The 14,040-nt window shown below is 43.6% G+C and overlaps 1 protein-coding gene across 3 annotated transcripts in view; it reads left to right on the top strand.

The window, feature by feature from the left end:
• Window positions 1–14,040, top strand: part of PHEX (phosphate regulating endopeptidase X-linked) — a 100,020-nt gene that overhangs the window by 11,174 nt on the left and 74,806 nt on the right. For 2 of the 3 annotated variants that reach the window (XM_077927425.1, XM_028727498.2), the window contains exons 2-4: window positions 49–165; window positions 347–415; window positions 1,889–2,050. In XM_077927425.1, the coding sequence (XP_077783551.1) occupies window positions 49–165; window positions 347–415; window positions 1,889–2,050 (348 nt within the window). The remainder of the gene's footprint in view (window positions 1–48; window positions 166–346; window positions 416–1,888; window positions 2,051–14,040) is intronic. The other variant, XM_028727499.2, reaches the window with a different exon arrangement.

Genomic DNA, 14,040 nt, shown 5'->3' with positions numbered 1-14,040 from the left:
GGAATTTTTCTTATGCACTAGCATGGTTTCCTTTGCTTTTTGCATTAGTGTTTGGTCCTTTGGATCTCAGCCGCTTCCTGCATGCTTCCTCCTTTGGCCTTTCCAGCACCAGAGCTCCAATGTCGGTTGGGTCAGAGCGTCAGAGGAACCAGGGGCTTTGGAGAGGTAGGCTGTGACACTGGAGCTCCCTCTCTGGCACTGAAGCTTTATTTCCAGCTTCGGAGATGATGATCTAATTGATCCTCGGGTCCCTAGGACACCCTCCCAGGGGCCATCAGATTGAACCCTGAGTCAATATATTTGCCCAACAACTATTGTTAATCTATGTAATATTTTCCTTTTGCAGTTAGCCAAGATCTTATAAAATTTCATCCTAAGCAACAATACTGCTTGACTTCCGAATGCATCGAAGCTGGTAAGTGGCGTATGTTCTTTTTTTGTATTGTACTCAAAGCACATTGGTATGGAGAAACATTGAATTCTTATATGCTCTAGTAGCTTTAATAAACTGTCTTGTGCTTTGAAAATCAACATCTAAGTAAGCCATTTATGTTAAATCAGCAATGCCGAGACCATTAGCAGAGTTCTGATGGATCAGACCAAAGGTTTCTCTAATTCAGAATTGTGTTTCCCACAGGGATTCCAAGCCAGGTTGTTTTGGGAAGACCACAAGGCTGTAGCTCTAGCTATGGAGTTAGAGATATTGCCTGGTGGGCAAAGGCCTAATGAAGATGCCCTAATGAAGTGCTTCAGGCCTAACTAGATGAAATCTCTGATAGGATCTTCTGGAGTCTTATTTCTTTGGTTAAAAGCAGCCAAGGGGCCGCAGTTTGGATTGGGGCATAGCTCTGGGAGACAGTAGGGTTTTATGAACCTAGGAAGCTGCACTGAGTCAGACCACTGACCCATCTAACCCAGTATTGCCAGAGTTGCAGTAGGTCTCCAGGATTTCAGATAGGAGTCTCTCCCAGCTATACCTGGAGATGCCAGGGGCTGAACCCAGGACAATTCTGCTTGCAAACCAGATGCTGACCCACTGAGCTGCGGCCCTTTCTCCCCAGGCTATTTACCATATTTAAATCTTCCACTGAAGCTGGTGGAAGAGAGAAGCAACATGGAGGAGGCAAAAGACAGATACAATATGAGCATTTGCCTTCTGCTCCTCCAAGGCTTACAAGAGCTTCAGAAAGTGGGGGTGATTTCCATTGTGGAAATAGCACAGGAATAACAGATTAACCCTGGAGCCCTGATCAAAAATAGGAGGCATCAGGGCTGCTTTTTAATTAGAGAAAAAATGCTATGGTCACAGCCACACATTTAAAGCACTCTTATGTGACTTTAACAGTCATGGGTTCCCCCAAAGAATCCTGGCAACTGAAGTTTTCTAATGGTGCTGGGAATGGGAGCTGTGTGAGGTGTCTTCTAATGATTGTCAGCACCCTTAATAAACTATAGTTGCCACCCAGGATACTTTGGGGTGGTCACGGCTGTTAAAGTGGTAAAAGAGAGCTTTAAAGCTATGGTGCGGAGATGACCAGATCTCCCCCAACTCTTAATACAGCTTTCAGAATTTCTGCCTCAGATTGCCTACTTGAGAGAAAATCAACAGCATGTTCATGGAATCTGGAGGCAACGGGAATTAGTGAGGCTGTTTGGGATTTAGATGGTGATGTGGTCAAGGGAAGGCTTTTTTCAGAATGGAGGAGACGGTGGTATGTTTGAACACAGCAGGGAAGGAGCCAGAGGAACCAGGTAGGTAGAAGGATGGGGAGAAATCAAAGCAGGGAGGTGGTAACTAGGAGGGAAACCACAGGGTTTTTCCCTCTCTTTAGTACAGTAATGTGTAACACCTGAATAAGTTTTTGTTAAATTATGTGACTCTTTTCAGCTGCTGCAATCAGAAGCAAATTAAATACATCTGTGGATCCCTGTGATGATTTCTTTCGGTTTGCCTGTGAAGGGTGGATACAGAATAACCCAATTCCTGAAGATTCATCAAATTATGGAATCTATCCATGGCTGAGGCACAATGTGGACCTCAAGTTGAAAGGTAGGTGACTCCTTTCTTGAAAGCTTCCTGCACTTCCTCATCCTTGTTGTTGTTGTTGCTTACCTTCAGCTTGTATAGGGTATTCCTTGATAAAAATGCACGCGGGTGAAAATAAGAGGATATCAGAGCTGGTCATTGTATAAAATAGAAAAAAAACCACATAAATAAGACTAGGCATGGCCAATAATCTGCCTGAAAATTCAAATGCTATTTCCAGGCATGGGGAATAGAGTTATGCAGTGCTCCCCCCCCCTAAAAAAATGTTTAGGAGTACTCTCATTTTGACTCAAGAAAATCACCATTTTATAGTTTAAAACAGGAAAAATAAATACAGTAAATGGACAAAAGTACAAAAATTCACAAAATGTTTAGGGGTATGCGTACCCCTGCATACCCCCAGAAAAAAATCACTGGAATTATGCATGCAAGTTTCACTCCCAATGTCCCCATAGGTATTGCCCTACATGCTTAGTTTCTGATCTTCTCCATGTTGAGCTGGGATGGTCTTTAGGAGACTTTTCCTTGCATTGACTTAAATGAAAGTTGGAATACTCTGAATGATCTGAGACCATTCTTTATCAGGATTCCCAATTGTGTGGAAGTGTCTAGTCATGTTCAAGCAAATACAAGAAACAGCCCACTGCAGGCCTAGCCAGCACGGCAAAGGGAAGTTCAAGAACTGCAATGTGTATGATGATCCTGGGTTACCCACACTTTGAGCATTCGCATGTGCAGGTGCTTGAAAACACCTATTTCATCCTCCTTCCTGTATGACACAAAATAACAAAATGAATGGCTATGGTCCATCAATTTATGTGCTATATTCAATCACTATACTATTCTGGCTTTCTAATAGGTGAATGATTATCTTGTGGGAGCAGGGCAAGTGCCCCTACCCTGACTTTTGGAGGGAAACAATATTTATTTAATTTGTTTATGAAAACCACTTGTATGCCATCTTTCGCTTCACGAAACATCAAGGCGGTTTGCAGAACAATAAAAGCAAACAGCGTATAACAAAGTATAAGAATTTCCTAAGTACGCAGCAACAAAAGAGCAGCTGGAAATCCCAGGAATTAGTATTAACAGAGAAAGGGGGGGGGTTTAAAGAGATATGTTTGTAATTGTAATGGGAAACACCCAGCAATCAGTGCCCACCTGATCTCTACAGGAAAATATTTCCACATGGTAGCCCTTCTCCAGGCCATTGTACAGTATAAAATATACATCTGAAGAAAATACAACAGGCATAGGCAAACTTGGCCCTCCAGATGTTTTGGGACTACAACTCCCATCATCCCTATCTAACAGGACCAGTGGTCAGGGAATTGTAGTAGCAAAATATCTGGAGGGCCGAGTTTGCCTGTGCCTGAAATACAACCATTTTTCAGGGAACAGCTTCATGTAGTGATTTTCAGAATCGCCACCAGCTACACTTGTTATTACTAGCAGTTCTATACATATATGGACAATTTGTACACCGTGTAACACGTTCACAACCTTTTTTTTTTTTGACGTCTGCAGGCCATGGTACAGTTTGCAGGCTTTCCTCTACTGTTGGTAGTGACTGTTTTAGTCTATAAGTTGTATAGAAAATAATTGTGCAAACTACACATTTGTAATTTATGCAGTTTGTACAAGTGGGGGAATCCAGCTCTTCTGGGTGCATAGCATGCTCACAATCCACATCCCTGCAGTGGCATAGCTAGCCGCTCAGGTGCCCAGGGCGGTGCATGCATTCTGCAGCTGGGGGCGGAACGAGCCAAGGCAGGGGCCTCTTCGCAGCCTCCCCCTCAGCTGTAGGGCAGCTGAGGCGGTGGGCAGATGCAAGCCCCATGCTGCTCGAAAAAGCAGAACAGAGCTTGCAGGCAGTTCGCCCACCGCCTCCTGCTCAGGAGAGATGCGTGGCTCAGGCATGCTGCAGGCCCCGCGGTGTGACACCCAGTGCCCCCCGCCTCACCTAGCTACGCCTCTGGATTAGGCAGATTCATGGAGGAGAGAGCTGTCGAAGGCTACTAGCCATAAAAAGCTGTGCTCTGCCTACAAAGTTGGAGGCAGCAATGCTTCTGGTTTCTGGAAATCACTCAAGGGGAGAGTGTTCCTGCAGTGGTGCAGGAAGAGGTGTGTGGTGGGTGTGGGAGTTATTCCCCCCCCCAACTCATATTTTTGCCATTTAGTCACACACCCCTCAGTGATAACACCCGGGGTGGACCGCACCCACCGCACCTCCCTTCCTACACCACTGCATCCCTGGTCTCAGTATTGTGAAAGAATCACAACATTTAACTGAGAGAGTGGTGCAAGTTTTGAGAACTGTGTGGTGTCCTTTCATAATTTTTCTTCAGCTTGTTTATTTGAAATGTGAGTATTTTAGCAGACAGGTCAAATCTAGGTGCTTAGGTGTTCAATTATCTGTCACCAAGAGAACTGTTTTGAGGAATGTCTGCATGTTTGGAGGAAAAAATAGCCTGGGGTGGAAGTGTGTAGGAAGCAAGATATTTTCATTTGAATGTTCTTTTCTTTATGTTGGATTTTACTGCAAAACCATCTCAGTGGGCAGCCACACAGAACCGCAGAGGAAAGGGGGAAAAAATTACTCTTATTTTTAAGCAGCAATGTCAGGCTTCTATGATGAGAATGACATTTAACAACAGAACAAAAAAAAGGGCAATTATTAATGACAATATAATAGATGGCATTTACCATAGGGCATTGCCTATGCAGAACCATTCCCACTCTGAGGACATATCATATCGGTATACATTGCAAATGAGGGCCAAACTAGACCAGGCTGGCACCAGGGGATGGAATTATTGGGCTCAGCAGGTCCCCACTTCTAGATGCTGAAGCGCTTGGGCCCTGCTCCTGGCTGCCAATGCCTGTTCCCTCTCTATGCAAGTGAGCAGTGAGCGGAGAACAAACAAGGAGAAGGACTCTGCTTACCTTGTTGTCTCTGTCTGGGTGCCTTTGTGGAATGGGCCCACGCAGAAAACACAAATAGGTAGCATGAAGAAGGTGGGCCTGCACTAGGAAGGAGCATCTTGCTCAAGGACTTCCTAGAATTCTGGAGCTGGAACTAATGTGAGACCTAATGGGGCAGACTTCTACATTGCTACTATTGATCAATGCTTTGCATACCAAAGGTCCCAGGGCAGTTTCAGCCTATGTGAACAAGTAATTTGACCCAGCACAAAGCCACATCCTGTATTCCCATGAAAAGCAGCGGCAAGGGTTGCACTGGAGAGGGGAGTGAAACACTTTTCTGCTTTAAGTTACCTCCCAACCTTGTACTGAGGCTGGATCTGAGATGGGCTGGGATAAATTTGCATAAAGTAATTGTTATGTACTGAAGTTCTCACCCTGGGCCAGCAGGGGGATACTGTAGATAGTTTTCACTCAGGACCACATATGCAAATAAGGGATTGAAAGTGACATTCAGTGATTGGATAGTTACAGAAAGTGGTTACAGTTGCGTTGTAGTGGAGCTCTATATAAGCAGGCTGGCTGAACCCTTCAGTTCAGTTCTGGCCTGTGAATAAACAAGAGCTGTTTGAAGAATCACTGTGTCGTCTGATATGTTCACCCACAACTTAACAGTAATAGGTCACAGCAAGACAAGGCAGTGACTCATCATGAACATCCCCCTTGTTCTCTTATAATGGCAATGGCACCCCACCTGAGAGGCTGAACCCTCTCCCCCCCGGAACACACTTGGTTCCTGTCCCCTGATTTCTAGCTTGGCCCTGTGGTGTGGGTCTGTAATGATTCTAGTAGTTGCACTGTGCCCACTTCAATCTCTTGTGTGGTTGGGGTCAGCTTCAGAGGTACACTGTATCCACTTGTGAGAGTCATTAGGCTGGTGGGCATGTGAGATGGGCGGACAATTGGATCACCTGCACTGGGTGCCGAGCCAAGAGGGTGCTTCAGGGGATGTTACAATAATGACAAACAACGGAAGACAAGAGGCAGTGGGGGTGTGGGGGTGGGACATGCTGAATTTTAGCATTGCCCAGGATGTCACTGAAATTTTAAAGCCTGAACTCCACCACTGGGATAGGGCCTCCTTAGCATTGCCTCCCCACATGTGGAACTCTCTTCCAGTTGAGATAAGGAAGGCCCCACTCTTGATATTGTCTTACCAAAAAAAACCCCACAACCCAAGCACACCTTCAAGCATGCATATGAGCTTGGAGAATCGGAGATATGTGGAAGAAGTTTCTATTTTAGCTTTAGTCTCCAGATCAGTTCATGTATTGCCAATAAGCTGAGGGAAGGGAAAAGACACATGCATCACCCTTTTCCCATGAGTACCAGACCAGGAGCTCAAGTCTCACTTCACAGATTACAGTGGAATTAGAGGAATAAAAAGTGCAAGGATTGTGCCCCCTTGCCTTTCGGTAACTTATGAACCTGCCCCTGTAGGAATGCAACAACAGGAGCATTCCAATAGCAAAAATAATTGGGACGCTTCTGCCCTTTTGGAACCCTGTATATCACAGTCCTGCAAATGGTTCAGCTGCTGGCCTGCATTTTCATTAGTTGCTTTATTGTGAAATCTTTCTCGCATGAAAGAAAACCGCCCATCTTTTAAACGGTGACACCGTTTGGCATTAAAAGCCATTTTAAAAGTTTTTTATAATTCTTTTAGAATCACGGCCATAAAAAGTTAAGTGTAGCAATACGAGAAACAAGGACTGCCACGGTTTTTCCACATGTAATTGTTCTGCAGCTGCAGTCAGATGTTTATGAAACTTTTTACCCAGCCTTACCCTATTTTTTTTCATGAGGCTCCAATCCTATGCATATTTACTTTGTAAGCCCAACTGAATGCAATGATATTTTTGATATTTGATATGTGCTGGATGAAGGATAAGAAACTATTCTCAGGATGAGGGAGAAATTTGATGCCCTTTGCATATAAAGATGAATCTACCTAATTTGCAATTTCCAAAACTATACACAAAATGAAACACAGCTGTCCTCATTTGTACTTATTTTGCAAGACAGTTCTACAGTAATAATAATAATAATAATAATAATAATAATAATAATAATAATTTATTTATACCCCACCCATCTGGCTGGGCTTCCCCAGCCACTCTGGGCGGCTTCCAAAAAAAAAAAAAATTAAAATACTGTAATACATCAAACATAAAAAGCTTCCCTAAACAGGGCTGCCTTCAGATGTCTTCTAAAAGTCTGGTAGTTGTTGTTATCTTTGACATCTGGTGGGAGGGCGTTCCACAGGGTGGGTGCCACTACCGAGAAGGCCCTCTGCCTGGTTTCCTGTAACTTGGCTTCTCGCAGTGAGGGAACCGTCAGAAGGCCCTCGGTGCTGGACCTCAGTGTTCGGGTAGAACGATGGGGGTGGAGATGCTCCTTCAGATATACTGGACCGAGGCTGTTTACAGCTAAGTAATGTACACAAAAATGTACACAAAAATGCATAGACTACAGTGTGTGTAAAAATTAGTGAAAAATAACAAAAATGTGTGCTATTAGGGGAAATGGCTTTGTAAAAATGTGTATATTAGGCAAAATTGCATTAATATGTGTATTTTAGGAGAAATTCACACTAACATGCTGATGAATTTTCATGTTTTAAAAGCTTCACTGATTTTATCTGTTTTAATGATGTTTTATATGTGTGTGTTTTAATTGTTTTGTGGCTTTATCTACAAATTTATTTGTATAATAAATATATTATTTATACCCCACCCATCTGGATGGGTTTCCCCAGCCACTCTGTACGGCTGACAGCAAATAGTAAAACATCAAGCATTGAAAACTTCTTGATACAGGGCTGCATTTGGATGTCTTCTAAAAGTTGTGTAGTTTTTTATCTCCTTGGCAACTGAAGGGAGGGTGTTCCACAGTGAGAGAACTAGCAGAAGACCCTCAGAGGAGGACCTCAGTGCTGAGCGATGGGGGTGAAGACACTCCTTCATGTATACTGGGCCAAGACCATTTAGGGCTTTAAAGGTCAGCACCAACACTTTGAATTGTGCTCTGAAACGTACTGGGAGCTAGTGAAGATCCTTTAGTGTTATATGGTCCCAGCAGCTACTCCCAGTCATCAGTCTAGCTGCCACATTCTGGATTGATTGTAGTTTCCGAGTCACCTTCAAAGGTAGCCCCAAGTAGAGCTCATTGCAGTAGTCTAAGTGGGAGATAAATTGAGCATGCACCACTCTGGCGAGACAGTCTGCAGGCAGGTAGGGTCTCAGCCAGCGTACCAGATGAAGCTGGTAGGCAGCTGCCTGGACAAAGAATTGACCTGTGCCTTCATGGACAGCTGTGAGTCCAAAATGACTCCCAGGCTGCGCACCTGGTCTGTGCACCTGGTCCCGTCCCCCCGCCTGCCTCCCAAAACTGCCCCACCTGCCTCCCAAAACAGTACTACTTTCTTGTCAGGATTCCACCTCAATCTGTTAGCAACCATCCATCCTTCAACTGCCTCCAGACCTTCACCGCCTTCACTGGTTCTGATTTGAAGGAGAAGTAGAGCTCAGTATCATCTGCATACTGATGAAAACCCAGCCCAAACCCCTGCTTGTGGTTGGATACTTCTTTGATTAAGTGGTTTATAAATATTCTAAACAAAATCAATAGATACCTACTTCATAATATACAAATAGTTTAAAAAAATTATCCAGAGCAACAGTTTTGTTCTGTTACACCAGGGGTCTGCAACCTTTAAGACAAAAAGAGCCACTTGGACCCGTTTCTGAAGAAAAAAACAACTGGGAGCCGCAAAACCATTGCGACATTCAAAACAAATATAACACTGCATATATTGTTTCTTACCTTAATGTCCGATCTGACAGCGGGCGGGAAGGTGGCGTCGGGACGGTGCGTGACTAACGCATGCACCGCCCCCTTGCGACGTCACAGCCAGTACAGCGCCCGCCACAGTGGGGAGTGTCGGGGAGCACAATGCGCCTCCTCCCCTCGCTAGTATCTGCCCCGGAGCCGCGGCAAAGGTGTAAAAGAGCCACATGCTGCTCCGGAGCCACGGGTTGCAGACCCCTGTGTTACACTGAAGAAATACTTGCTTTCTGAAATGTCCATGGGATGTCTCTAGGGCTAGCAAACTGGAGGTGTTTGCTGCTGTTTTGATGTATGCATGTGTCAAGGGTGATTAGTATAGACAGACTTCATTTAAGGTCAGGGATCAATTTTGCAAGGTGCCAAGTACTTTAAAAGGTAAAGGTACCCCTGCCCGTACGGGCCAGTCTTGACAGACTCTAGGGTTGTGCGCCCATCTCACTCAAGAGGCCGGGGGCCAGCGCTGTCCGGAGACACTTCCGGGTCACGTGGCCAGCGTGACATCGCTGCTCTGGCAAGCCAGAGCCGCACACGGAAACGCTGTTTACCTTTCCGCTAGTAAGCGGTCCCTATTTATCTACTTGCACCCGGGGGTGCTTTCGAACTGCTAGGTTGGCAGGCGGCCAAGTACTTTAAAGATCTAGAATTGGACTGACAAAGAATGAGCTGAATTTGAAACTATAGCCTGGTTTGCATGACGTGCTAAGCCAAACTACGACTTGTGCTCACTGACACTTTGTTCCTCCTCGGTCTTTTTTACTCCCAAACTACACTGAGGTAAATCATGGTTTTGCTTAATGCGTCATCTGAACCTGGACTTGTGGTTAAGCTTTCTCCTCACTAGCCAGAAGCAAACCTTGGTTACTGCTCATGGTTAGCAAGAAGAGACCTTAACTATAAGCTCAAGTTCAGACTCCATGCTGAATCCAACTTGGATCAGGAGGAGCAAAATGTCAGTGAACTTCTCTCTGAGAGCCTGCAGGTTTGTGTGGTCCCATAGTTTGGTTTACCGTATTGTGTGAACCAAGCCAATATAATGAAATTGGAACAGGAACAGTCTTGCACACTTATCTTACATACATAGCAACTGCTTGGAACCTTGACAATTGTTGGCATTTTCGCACTGAAATTACCTCAGGTATTTCCTCCCCCCCCCCTTACTTCAGAATTAGGGAAGGTTTAATTTAAGAATAAAGAATATCACCAAACAACGACCTAAAAATGATTCAAATAAGAGCAAGGAAAATAAAAATTACCAGCAACAATTTATAAACAATAACAAGGTCCCCAAATGCTGTTAAAAGCAGATTCGGAACGAGGCATAAGACAATTGAGGCAATCCTAAAACAATGTTTATGCAGTCTCTTGGTCTGAAATGTATTTTTGGAATCCGATGGTGGGAAAGAAGTGTCCGAGGGAGTAGTGGAATCTGGTAACACCCTTGGAATGGTAAATCGACATGTCAGTTCAACCTCTTACATCACTAAAGACAAAGAGCAAGACAATATTTTGACTCTTGTTTGTTTGAATTGTGTAGCAGAGGAAACCAACACTCTCTGGCAAACAGGATTCTATAAATCTGAGCTTTGTGTCAGAATGTATATATTAGGGAATATTTTATGGAGTTGTGCTCTTTGCTTTTTAAAAGGTTAAGCAATCCTAATGGCATTGCATGCAGGTCTTTGCTGGCATGGAGAGAAATGGCTGTGCCAAATATTGCTAACAGACCAGTGCAGCAAATGTACAATTGTTAGTTACTGGTCTTAGTGCAAAAAAGCAACAAACACCACCACCACCACCACCATATGCTTAAACTATTACCAGTCCTAATGTTCTGGTATCTGTCCCTAGCAAAACACCATCTTTGTTTTATTCCTACTTTCTTTGGTGGAAGAAATTGAGGGGATGCCTTGAAAAATGTTAGTATAATATACACATACACAGTTAAGGTTTTAGTTGCCATTTAGGTTCTACTCAGGTCTTCCTCAGCCTTCCTCACAGGGTTTACAGATGTTGACTGGCCTTGGTTGCCAAGACAAACCTTTTGGTCACCAGAACCCTGCACCCTCCTCATCCCTGATCTTGGAAAGTGCCTCTGCATGAAGGCAGAGATGATCTTAAATAAAGTATTAAAAAAAATGAAGGCAGAGATGATCCTCTGCTTCACTCCCTAACCTTTTCCCCCAGAGCCTTGCTCAGGGTTGCAATGCAGTAGAGATGGCACCATTGTGCAGCACATTAGCAGAGTGACCTTAGTGGATTTGCAATGCCTGGTGGCTTCAGGGAGAGTGGGAAAGATCCCCACTCTCTTCCACTGATGGAGGTGTCTGCCAGATCAAAAGCTTTTCCATGAGCTGAAGGCACATGGTATTACACACAATGACTCATAGTGTACTTTTTCATAAACACACTAAATGTACGCAATTCCTGGATTAGTGAACAGCAATCATTTTTGATGGGTTTTCAGAAGTATTATTTCTGTTTGTTTATTTTTATTAAATTTCTACCCTGCCCTTCCAAAGGAACCCAGGGTGGTAAACAACAAGAAATAAAACAATAAAAACATATTTGGAACATATTACTATACCAATCACTGCACACTGCACACTGCTCACAACTGTTGAATGTAAAGAGACCAGAGAGCCACATTTATCTGGACCTTGCCAGGTTTGGGAGAGAGAGAATGTGTGTATACCAAACTACATGATGTTTGGCATTAAAGTATTTATTTTTTTGAGAGTGAGCAAGTGAAATAGTAAATATGTTCTTCCTTATTACATTTCCTGGCTAACGTCCTTGAATTGGGCTCTGCCCTTTCTGTGGCATTTGCGAGTACTGCACATATTAGCCTGGTATTTAAATGAAGGTGGTATTTCTTTGTGAATCATGTAAACAAACTTAGGTAACCAAACAATTGACTGCACTTTGACCAGATAGCAAACACTTAATTTCCTCTCTGGAGCAAAATAAAAAAATAAAAAATACACAACTGTTCCCATATGGCTCTGCAGGAAGCAATAAATAATCGCTCACATTCCTAAATCTCAGCATTGCATAGGAGATCATTTGGAATGGTGGGAATACTTTTGAACATAAGTATTTTCAAGGCTTTCCAGTAAACTGCTAACGATGGGAGACCTTTAACCCTGTATTGATCTGTGGCCTAATTCTTCCATTTCTGGTGTTCAGTCTGTGTCATCGCTAATGTAGCAAAAACTGCACCTCCCCCATACATGAGCGGGTAATACGTACTTTTGAGACCCTTTCTTACCCCATAACGGCATGGATAAAAGATGTAGCCATCTGTACAATAATTGGTTGATTCCAGTTTACCCAACTGCCAAGAGACCTTGCACAACTGACATTATCGTATCTGTTGAGACAAAAATCCCACTCAGCCAGTGAAATCAGTTCATAGTTGAGCCTTCTAATTTTTTTTTTAATTTTTTTTTTTAAAAAACCCTGTATGGTAGGAAATGCAGATAATTATGTAGGTTAGACAAATGAGCTGTCTTTGTAATGGCTATGTGGGAAACGGGGGATGAGTAAAGGAGATCATTTTGGTTCCTGAGAGAGGTTTTTATGGCTGCACATGATATAAGCCACAAGTTCTTTTTCCCCACAGACTTCTTTTGGGCGGGAGAGGCCACCATCTTTGTGTGAAGAGAGTTCATGCTGCTGGATCAGACAGTTTTATTTAGCTCTGTGGTTGCATGTTATTACAAAATATTTATGGAAGGTTTATACCGGCCTTGTGATGCAGCTTCCATTTCCTTCAGAATGATTCATTTACCTCTCTGAGTCAGGGGGGCCAACAGGATTTTCTGGGTTCTGTACACTGTATGTGGATTCCACCTTCTGACCCACTTGCAAAAGAGGACACAGATTTACATAACACTTTCATATGTTTTGTGCCACATGCAAATTTGTGTGGTGGAGTGGAGGGCCCAAAAATAAATTGGTGACCACACACGTAACTAAGTGACTGACAGATGGATTGTGAAGAGGTCAAGCTTTTCTTAAAATTGTATTCACATACTAGAAAAGGCTTAATGTGTTTAATTCCTGCCAGTCACACAGCTGTTAAAGCCCTGCTTTCTCCATACGAACTCTAAACCAAAGCCTAGGCTGCAGTTGTACTTCCCATTACCTGGGAGTAAGCTCCATTAAACACAAAGAAACTTACTTCTGGGTAGACATGTATACCATTGGACTGTTTAAATTAACTATAAAGCGACTTCTGAATGAGTGCCTGCTCTTTTGCTCACGCCCTGCAGGACACATGCCTAACCTTCTTTGCAGTTTTCATGTTTTTTAATTTGCAATTTGGAGGCGGGGGTGGGTTTCTGGCAAGTCCAGGGCCTAAGGATTTTAGGGCCAAATGACATGCTATGTTGAATTTGTTACTGTGATTGTTCTTAAAACTGTTCACCCCGGGGGCCATTCAGGATCAATACCACAGAAGGCAGGAAAGAGTTTTGGGGTTCAACCCTCTCACCCTGCTGTGACCCTTACAAAAATCGCCCTCCGTAAGCTGCTACATGGCACAGGGGGGAGGCTCCTATCAGCACCATGCACTATTTCAGAACAGAGATGAATCAATCTGTAACAGGTATGAACACTCAGTGTTGTTGGTTATGGGCAATTTTAGATTTAGAAGGAATTTCTGTAATGTTGTGTTGTTTGAGGCTGAGGAGGGACCTTTTTGCCGTGGCAATACTTTTGGATTGAGGTTGGCTGAGTGGTGCAGAGAGCCATTTAGCCGGAGAAGAGGAGTTTGAGGGAAATGCCTCTGTAAATTCAAGGAAGTGGAAATATGTGTGGGACAGGAAAGAGTGTGTGGCTCTGAGGAGGTGGGTGATGTGCTCTTTTAAAATGGGCTATAGTCTAGAAATTTGGCACCTTTTTGCCTACATTTCATGTAAGCTTCCATATTATTTTGAAAATATTGCACATCAAAATGGCTTCTTATGTGGATAGGAAAGAATATACGTAAGAAAATAAGAATGGTCTGCTGAATGGCCCATCTAGTCCAACATCCTGTTCTCGCAGTGGCCAACCAGATGCCTGTGAGAAACCAAGGAACAGAACGTGAGCACAAGAGGAATCTCCCTTCTCTTGGTTTCCAGCAACTGGTTTTTAGAAGCATTGCTGCCTCCAAC

Source organism: Podarcis muralis, chromosome 4, assembly GCF_964188315.1.
Source record: "Podarcis muralis chromosome 4, rPodMur119.hap1.1, whole genome shotgun sequence".
Taxonomy (NCBI): Eukaryota; Metazoa; Chordata; class Lepidosauria; order Squamata; family Lacertidae; genus Podarcis; species Podarcis muralis.
The sequence above is the reverse complement of the archived record's forward strand: the minus strand, read 5'-3'. Positions and strand labels throughout refer to the sequence as shown.